Source organism: Micropterus dolomieu, linkage group LG13 (genome assembly GCF_021292245.1).
Source record: "Micropterus dolomieu isolate WLL.071019.BEF.003 ecotype Adirondacks linkage group LG13, ASM2129224v1, whole genome shotgun sequence".
Lineage (NCBI taxonomy): Eukaryota > Metazoa > Chordata > Actinopteri > Centrarchiformes > Centrarchidae > Micropterus > Micropterus dolomieu.
The window spans coordinates 25,216,679-25,226,450 of record NC_060162.1 but is presented as its reverse complement, the minus strand read 5'-3'; the positions used below and the strand labels follow the sequence as shown (position 1 = coordinate 25,226,450).

The following is a 9,772-nucleotide window of genomic DNA, read 5'->3' as shown; positions in this document are numbered from 1 at the left end:
AACATGCTAACATTTGCTAATCAGCACTAAACACAAAGTACCACTGAAGTTGATAGGAATGTCATTAATTTTGCAGGTACTTGGTCAGAATTTTGACCTGATAGTTATTGAGACATTTCACTCAAAGCCACAAGTGTCAACCTCATGCTGGCGCTAGAGGAAAAGTCAGAGAGTCTTTAGGATTCTTCCTCTGTGCACCATGAACTTCTTTACAAAACTCGATAACAGACTGACATTACCATTCTCTAGAGCCATTCCTCTAGCATGGCTAAAAAAGCATACAAATGCTTGTAAGTGCTTCTGCTACTCATTATCATTATGTATGTACCTTAAAGTTTAAAGAGTTACATCTAAACAAGGGACTCTCTTCATTCCTTATTCACTTTTATTCCACAAACAATTTAATACAATCATATAACACAAAATAATTGTGTCAAAAACATCAAAAGAGTCACTTTATTCTTCACCTGAATGCAAACAATACTATATCAAACACTTAAGGAGTGCCAATTACAATCACAGATGCAGCCTGAGCTGCTAAGCAGAGCAAAATCACACTAGAACATGAAAAAAAGCATCACATAAATAACATTCGATAAAAAACAAACAAAATAATAGTTGAAGTTGATCAGGTGCTATAGAGACGCAATTCCCCACCCCACATTTTATGGCCACATTTAATGTAAGTGAGATTTTCTGATTTGTTTTCCTATGAACTCCGGTTGCCTACAAATGTCTGCAGTAAGGAAAGTTTTTTTTGGTTCTTCCACAGGGAGGTCAAAGGTCAGGCTCAGCAAAGGACTTGAACCTTTTGCTCCAGTCTTCCTCTGCCTCGGAACTGTTCAGTTTGTAATATGAAAACAAGTCATTTTAACTTTTTAACGGAATGCATGTGATCTAAGTCTCTGGATGGAAAAACACACTTTTCCACAGTTGAAAATTAATGAATGAAACATTTTCTGTACGTTAGCCTCCTTTCTTGGTTGTCCTAGGTAATGTTGACCCGTCTATACTTCCCGGTTTAAAGGAAATTCTGAAAATCTCATAATGTCCAAGTTTAAGCATTGAAAAAGTATCTCAGCAGGTGCCTGTGAGAACAGTCCATGATTAGAAAAGAAACATTTTGCGTCATGATGTAAATCTACTGTACATTATTTGCACTTCATGTGTATTCTTGCAGAAAATTAAGCATTTTTTAACTTTATAAATCACAAATTTTGACAGCCCTGTTCTCTGTAGTAATACTTTTTATCCATTGCAGCTCGCAGATTGTCAGGTCTTCGGCCACGCCTTAATACTGTTTTTAATCATCTTATTTACAACAAAGTAGAGTTTTGATTATGTTTAAGCTTTTTTACTAAAACAACCTGGTTGAGTTCACATAATCTGCTCCTTCTGTACTTTCACGACACCTCTGATGAACACACTTATTTGCGCTGTGATTTAACCTGTCCTTTCTGTGGTGGTAATGTGATTATGCGCTGTTGCTACCTGAGTAATTTTATTTCCTTTCATGTTTACTGTACCTAGCAATAAAAATGAGGCTACTTGAAGAAAGATCAAAAGAAACAATCAGATTTGTTTGGCAGTTTGCAGTTGAGTTGAATCAAGCTACATCACAATGGCTCCTTCTGCAGACTGAGGACTTTGGGTTTACAAGGTGAAAAGTTACAATTCAGGCGTCATACATTGGGTTGGTGAAGTTTCCCAAAGTGCTGTGCTCGTTGTCCAGAAGAGGACCGTAGGATGTACGTCTGAAATGGAGAGGAAATAGAGAAAATAGAGTAAGTGATAAAGTCATATATTCACTAACAAAGATGAGATGACAGTAGTCTTATTTACAAGTGATAAAAGGAGTTAAAGATAAGTAAAGGAATGCTCTTTTGGTTATACGAACATTTCAGATCTGCTCTGAAACCCTGAGGTAATCTCACTGGTTGACATAAATTTTGTTGTGAACATTTTTTTATTATTATCTACTACTAAGTTCAGTTCAGTAGAATTAACCAGGACATGGTTTATGAAATCAACAAACATTTGCTCTTTTTAATGTAATTTTTCAATGATATGAGCGTCACCAATTACATTATATTCCTCTTCATTGTTATGAGGTTGGGGGCAGAAAAAAAAGAGACAGATATATAGTCAGACTAAGAGCAGGGACACGTTTGTAATTGCTACTTTTCAGGAAGTCCAGTATAGATGTAATCTACGTGATATTACATTTCCCGCAACGTGTCATCACTTGACCTTCAGTGCATTAAAAGGTGCATGTTAATGTAGTTTGTAGGAGATCTCATTAAGCTCTGGACTCACCGGAACTTATAGTAGTACACCCCACCTAACACTAGGATGACAGGTAAGATGAACATAAAAACAATGGCGGCAGTACTTCCTGTAGATAGAGATGGAGAAAGAGAGAAACAATTAGTCCATTGTCAGTCATTGTAGTCCTGCGATAGAGTAGTGATCTGCTTAAGGTGTTTTTCAAGCACTTCCTGATGATCTAAGATAAGTCCTTTTCCAGTAGATCAAACTGACATTTAAGCTTAAGAATTAATTAGTACTCTCCTTGTGGGGAAACTGGGCCAAACACACTGCAGAAGGTTTATTTCAGGGGTGGCCAGACTTATTTGAATGTGGGCCATAAGCAAAAACATCTTCTTGATTCCGCCATGTTTATTCAACTGAGGTAAATGTTTTCATCAACTACTAATCATCCAAGACAGGGCCTGAAATTAGTTTATATTTCCACTCAGAAATGTGTGCGCTGAATGAAGGAATAACATCCAACTAATTTAGGCATCATTTAATGTAAATAATGTTGTCATTCAATGTTCAATATATTTACTCACAAACATTACATGCATGTTTGCATGCACAAAGGACAGATGTTTTTCAGTACATGACAATCACTCCTCCTCCTTAATTAACAACTCACTAACAGGCAGGTACTTCAAAGGTGCCGACAGACAATAAGAAACACAAAGCACACAAGAACTTCAGAGTTCACCACAGTGTGTTGTACAGTCAGTGCTCAATACACTTCTGAATGAGTCCTTATCTTATTTAAATTTCCACAAGAGTCCATATCTTAACAAAAATCTCCTCTTCTGGATCCCAGCAATCACACCAAAAAAGTCATTTTGGAGATCGGCTGTCCAAAAGTGTTCACTCTAGTCCTCAACACACGAGCCCCCCAGGGCTGTGTGCTCAGCCCCCCACCCCCCTGTTCACACTGTACACCCACGACTGCATCCCCCGACATGAAGAAAACTCTGTTGTGAAGTTTGCGGATGACGCCAGACTTCATATTGGGAGGAAATTGATAATCTTGCAGAGTGGTGCTCAGAGAACAACCTGCTGCTCAACGTCAGCAAAACTAAGGAGCTGATTGTTGATTTCAGGAAGAAGGAGACAAAGACACACACTTCTGTCTACATCAGTGGAGCTGAGGTGGAGCAAGTGAACAGTTTCAGGTTCCTGGGAATCAGCATCACAGAGAACCTGACATGGTCGTCTCACATCTCCACGCTGGTAAAGAAAGCTCAGAAACGACTGGCCAAATTCCCGTGCCAAGCTCTTGTCAGCTTTTACAGAGGAGCAATAGAAAGCATCCTGACTGGAAACACAAACTGGCATGGGATGTGCGCGGCCCTGGACCGGAGGACTCTGCAGCGGGTGATTAAAACTCCCCAGAAGATCATTGGTACCCATCTCCCGAGCATCAGTGATATCTGTGAGGTGAGGTGCCTACGCAGAGCCCAAAGGATACTAAAGGACAGTACCCACCCAGCCACAGCCTGACTGCAGAGCAGTTTTTCCCACCAAGTAATCAAACTCTAATTCATCCTAAGCACTGCTCCACTGAGCATAGAAAAGTTTATTTCTATTTACCATTTTGTTATTTTTTTTTTTTTTTTTTTTTACAATTGATCTATATTAATGTATATTGTCTGTTATGTAGCAGAAGGGAGTTACAAAACACAATTTTTCTCTATAACTTGTTATATTGTGACAATAAACCTACCTACCTACCTACCTAGCTATCTTGGTGTTGGGTCCTGGCTAGCTAACCTGCTGTTACTCAGGACGGACTGGGTCTGTATCACTGGTGAGTCTCGGTTTGAATATATTTTGAGCTGCTGCTGAGTGTGTGTTTGATTCCATATTCTAATTTATTTTTAAAAAATCACTGTGCACCATTTAAAATTGGGCAGTGGGGCCGTAGTTTGGCCACCCTTTGTCTATTTGTAAGTGTCTGTGAGATGGCACTGAGGCCCAGTAAAAATGTTCAGACAGCCAATACACTCCAAATCACTCCTCTTACCTGGAAGCAGAATCAAAAGAAACAACGGTCTACCAAGTAATGGATAACTTTTGTGAGTTTTAACATTGAGTTGGGAGGATATCTTAGAGATGTGGGGTCTCTGTTGGAAGCTCTGACAAAAATGTGTGATCTTATCTGCTCATTTTTGTCTATTTAATGTTTCTTATCAGTCTTCAACTCGTCGTGACACAAAGCTGTCTGGTCTTTGAACTAACTTTGTGTTAAGTGGGTGGAGTTCAAGATAGAGGTTTGCGCTACACACTCAAGTCTGGTTGTAGTTCCCTTTATAATATTCACAAAATTGATCGCAGGTTTGAAATAAGTCCTACACGCAGGTATGCATGATTTGAGCCATTCTTGAGCCAAATTGATTTGACCGCATGGGACATATCTGAAAATGTGACCAGAGATGTGAAAACCCCTTTAAATATAAACAAGACTAAGAATTCACAACCACGCTAGCTGCATGTTGTGGCTGCACAGTGCTAACATGCTAAGTATACGAGAAGCTTAAATGCTGATGTTTAGCCGGTACAATATTTAAAATGTTCACCATCCTAGTTTATTGTGTAAGCATGCTAGTGGCTAATTAGCACTAAACAAAAGCAGACAAATCAAAAGTTTGACCTGATGATAGCACTGAAGCAAACTTTAAGCGACCAACAAAGTTATTATAATTCATACTGAGGTAAACATGAATGTCTGTGCCAAAGTTCATGGACGCCCACGCGCCGTAGAAAGCAAAAATGTCAACCTCATGGTGGCAGAGGAGACAAAGGCAGCAGATTACAGAAGAATCATCTGGGAACCTTGAATGTGTGTGGAAAATTTCATGGCATTCAACTATTTTGGTCTGAACCAAAGTAGTGGACCAACCAACCACAATTGCAAACCAACCATGGCTAACAATTAATGAATGCAAAAATCAGCAAAACTTCCGTTACAATGGAAGTATTTTGTGAAGGGTGGAGGAGTTGCTGTAGTACTGAATGGAAAATCTCTTTTGATTGTGTTTAAACACTGGAGGCAGCTTATCTGAATAAATGGTGTTCGCCAACACATTTTCCATCTGCAGAGACAAAAACTGCTTTGAACATTTCTGACACAGTCCTGTATATCACATTGTAGATAAAAACAAACAAATGACAGAGCTGGGGGAGGGAGGTAATATTCAGAGAAAAGGCTTCCATGATTAAAGTGGCAAATTTATGAGAAAGAAACTCATTCAATAATACAAGTCAGTGCAGACATAGGAAAAGAGGTGCAGCTTTCAGACAGCTAGGCAGATATGAGAGACTGCAGCAAGGTCACTTGAAAGCATGCATAATATCTTAGTCATTTATAAACGCCTGCAGCTCTTCAACAATTTTTTTATGCTATGCTAACAGCAAAAAAGTATTTCATTACTGGTTGGTGTATGTAGCTTATATGTGATGGCTGTTGTTATTAACATATGCATGCCCTGCTTAATAAAGTACAGCACCTTTAATAACACAAGCACATCTAAAAAAATAATAGAAATAAAAGAAGATTTATATCTCATAAATGTGTGACTTTATAATCTCAGAGGATATTCAGATGTTTTTCTTGTAAATGTACAACTTTAATCTCGGAAAGTTTTTTTCCGGAATACCTCCTCCACCAATTCCTCCTCCTCCTTTTTTTTTACCTATGCAATGGCCCCAAAAAGCCACCATATGTGTAACTACTTACAGGACTTACAGGACAGCACTTTTCTACCATTGGAACTCTTCCAGAAACCTCAGAAGGAACTCAGGTACTTTACCAGCATTTCAATTAAATGTACAGTAGCTCCTGGTCAGTGACTAATGACTAATCCTCAGTGTTATTCAAATGGGAAAGCAAACAGGAACTTTTAGTTTGAGACTTTTGGTTCTGCTATAGTGTATAACTATAGAGAAGTAATTCCAGATTTAGGTCCTGACTTTAGTTTCTGGGGCTATTTGGTCAAAAAGGGTGGCTGGGTGACTCATACTACTTAACAACTTTAACAGGACACCTAGCCCAGCTGTAGTCAGGTTTAAAAGACATTGTCCTGGAAAGACACTGTAAAAGTTCTGAGTCAGATATATTATCAGATGTAATGGTTTCTGATGACGGGAAGGAAGTTCCTCCACACAAGGTACAGAGTTCAAACTCAGTTACAGGACTTTGCTATAGAGCACTTAACCAGTGCAAGCACATCCAGTAAGAAACAGTAAAATGGATAGATGTAAAGAGCTACAAGTCTTGCTTAACATGTCTTTCAATGGTGAAGATAATATAATAAAACTGATACCATAAGTGTCATCCCATAAGATAATGGAACATACAACTTCACAACAACTAAAACATACAGAAATAAAGTGAAATAGTTTCTCAGTGGCATAGACAATGAGTATATGAATTTTCCATGCCAGGGTTGCCTGTACAACTTCTAAAATTCACTAAAAGGTCTACTGCGATGTCATGAAAAACCAGGTCAGTGGTTAAACAGTTTTGTAAATGATAAAATGAGAAGGAATATAACTGGCAGACAGCCTTTTCTCTATAAACCGTGGCTGTTCATGTTCAGCTAGTCAAGACTCGACTGCAAAGTAAACAAGGAAGCGTGAGAGGAAACTGTTTCGTTTACATATTAACCACAGATCGACAGCGTGCTTAAGAAGGTCAAAGAGAAGCAGGAACAGATAGTCTGAAGCACTGACTGCATGCATACATTTGACCTCTTTGATCAGAGAAGTGAGATCACTTGTGCTTTATTGGTTTCCTTCAGGCATGATTATGAGTTAGTCAATGTAATGTATGTGTGTACACATTCGGAAACACATTTGGAGTCATCTGGTTTTGTGAGATAATTTGCAGTTTACTGGCAACGCATTTTGATCATGCTTACAAAAGTAAACTGCCACATCAGAGGCCATGAGTGTCAGATAAACAGCAAGTCTGCAGTCAGACAGAAATTAGCACTGGGTCAACAGTTTCCTCTTTCATTTCAATGAGACGACATCATTGACACAGTAGGTGTCCTGAGACAGAGTCTCTGGCAATAAAATGCAGGGTTGTCCAGCAAAAACAAATATCCTGGTTCAGGGGAACATCAGGGGAAAAGTGAGAAATATACAAAAGTCAATTATATTATAAGCTAATTTAATCACCTACATGCTGCTCAGAGTAACCTCAGTCAGCATCTTTCCCTCTCCTCTCGCACCGTGCAGGAGTGAGAGTGAGTTTCGCTGGTTACGGGGACTCTCTGAAAGTTCACAAGAACACATGAGGAGAGCAAGGTCGGGTGGTTGCCTAGATGAGCAGCAGACTTGTAATACTAGTAATGATATTAGTTTTGTTAGTAGTTCCTTTATTAAGCACATCCAAAAAATAATATTTTCCAAGTTTTTATCTCAGAGAATATAAATAGAAAATTGTGTTAGTTCTTGTAAATTTACCACTTTAATCTTTTTAAACAGCCAGGTTTGTTTGAGTTTTTTGTTTTTGGAATATCCAAATGAACGGAGAGGTGAGGGCTCTATCCAGAGCCAAAAAAAGCTGCTGGTGAGAAAGAAACTTACAGCACCGCCAAAGCGAGACTGAAAGCTGGCATTGAGGAGGTGAATCGGCAGAGACCTCAACACCAACAACACCAAAGATGGCAGGCTTGCTTTGATCTCTTCAACAAAGAGTCAGCTGTAAAGTCTACTCGACCCAAATCAGTATCCCCAGGAGATGTGATAAGTGTCCTGCTGAGAGTGAATATGAGTAAAGCTGCTAAGCCTGATAACATTCCTGATTGTGTACTAAAAACCTTTGCCAATCAGCTAGTTACTACCTACTCTAAATCTTTCTAGGAGTTCAAACAATGATGAGACTTTGTTTCGGGAGGAAATCTATAATCTTGAAGGGGTGCGCAGAAAACAACCTACTGCTCAACATTAGCAAAACCAAGGAGCTGTTGATTTTAGAAAAAAGAAGGCAAAGACACATACTCCTGTCTACATCAGTGGAGCTGAGGTGGAGTAGGTGAACAGTTTCAGGTATTTCTGGGAATCAGCATCACAGAGAGCCTAACATGGTCATCTCAAATCTCCACGCTGGTGAAGAAAACTCAAAAACGCTTGAGCGGCTCATTGGTACCCATCAACTGAGCATCAGTGATATTGGTGAGGAACAAAGCCCAAAAGATATTAAAAGAGAGTACCCACCCAGCCACAGCCTGTTCACCCTGCTGCCGTCTGGCAAGAGATACAGAAGTATCCAATGCAGAGCTGCTTCTTCCCCCAGGCTATGAGACTCCTAAATTCATCCACAGTACTGCACCATGCAAAACAGTTTATTTCTGTATATAATTTTATAGTTTTATTACATATATTGTTTGCTTTGTATCATAAAGGGAACTACAAACTGTATGTCATTTTACAAGTCTGTTGTAATATGACAAATAAATTTACTTTGTACCTTGTACCTTACATGTGTAATTACCGTGATTGTGTTTTGCCTTTAACAACAAAGCCAGTGTAGGTAATAAACAATGGAGCCAGGAGCGGTAAGCGGCTGCTTTGTGAAATTACTCTTAGTTTGGTTCATTTGTCTAGAGACATATGAAAATGCATGTCACTGACCTTTATGCTATGGTGCAGGCTGTTAGGAGTGAGAACATAATCCATAATACAATGTACAGCAAACAGCGGCAAAAAGGATTATAGATGTATATATCTGAATCAGATTATCAGTTTACTGGAATCAGATTAGTTTGTAGCCATGCCAGCTGCATGACCTGACAATGTTGGTGATAATCCCCTGATGTTTCCTCATGCAACCAGCTGGTTGATTGTCTTTGTTTTTATTGAAGCATCTCAACAGCTACTGGATGAATTGTCACAAGATTTGGTACAGACTGGTGTCACAAAAACGTTAGACTAAGATGGTGAACATGGTAAATATATACCTGATAAATATCAGCATGTTAGCATTGTAATTGTAAGCATGTTAGCATGCCGATGTGAGCATTTAGCTCAAACTACTGCAGTTCCAGCATAGCCTCATAGAACCGCCAGCATGGCTGTAGACTGTCAGCCATGTTCCTATACACAGATTTGTTTTAGTATAAATATTAAACTTGTAAAAGAGGGCTATTACTTTTTCAATAAAGATTAAATGAGTATATTAACTGCCACATGCCAAAAACAAAAACCGAACAACTTTTTGTTGCCACGCACCTGAGCTCAGAGCCTCAGACTTGTGTCCCTCTTCTACCAGGGTGGTGGTTTGGGTGGTATTGGTGGTGGTGCTGGTGGTGCTGCCGTTGGTGTTGGTGCTATTAGTAGTGCTGGTGTTGGAACTGGTGGTGCTGCCGTTGCTGCTGGTACTATTGTAAGTAGTCGCGCTGGTGGTGGTACTGGTGTTGGTGCTATTAGTAGTGCTGGTGTTGGAACTGGTGGTGCTGTT

General features: G+C 39.3%; 1 protein-coding gene across 1 annotated transcript in view; it reads right to left on the bottom strand.

Moving 5' to 3' along the window:
• Positions 1-367: 367 nt before the first annotated feature.
• The window catches only part of parm1 (prostate androgen-regulated mucin-like protein 1), a 25,536-nt gene continuing 16,131 nt past the window's right edge, over positions 368-9,772 (bottom strand). The window contains exons 6-8 of the mRNA XM_046067423.1: positions 9,544-9,758; positions 2,317-2,395; positions 368-1,754 (exon numbers count right to left, since the gene is read on the bottom strand). Of these exons, the coding sequence (XP_045923379.1) occupies positions 1,676-1,754; positions 2,317-2,395; positions 9,544-9,758 (373 nt within the window). The 3' untranslated portion in view covers positions 368-1,675. The remainder of the gene's footprint in view (positions 1,755-2,316; positions 2,396-9,543; positions 9,759-9,772) is intronic.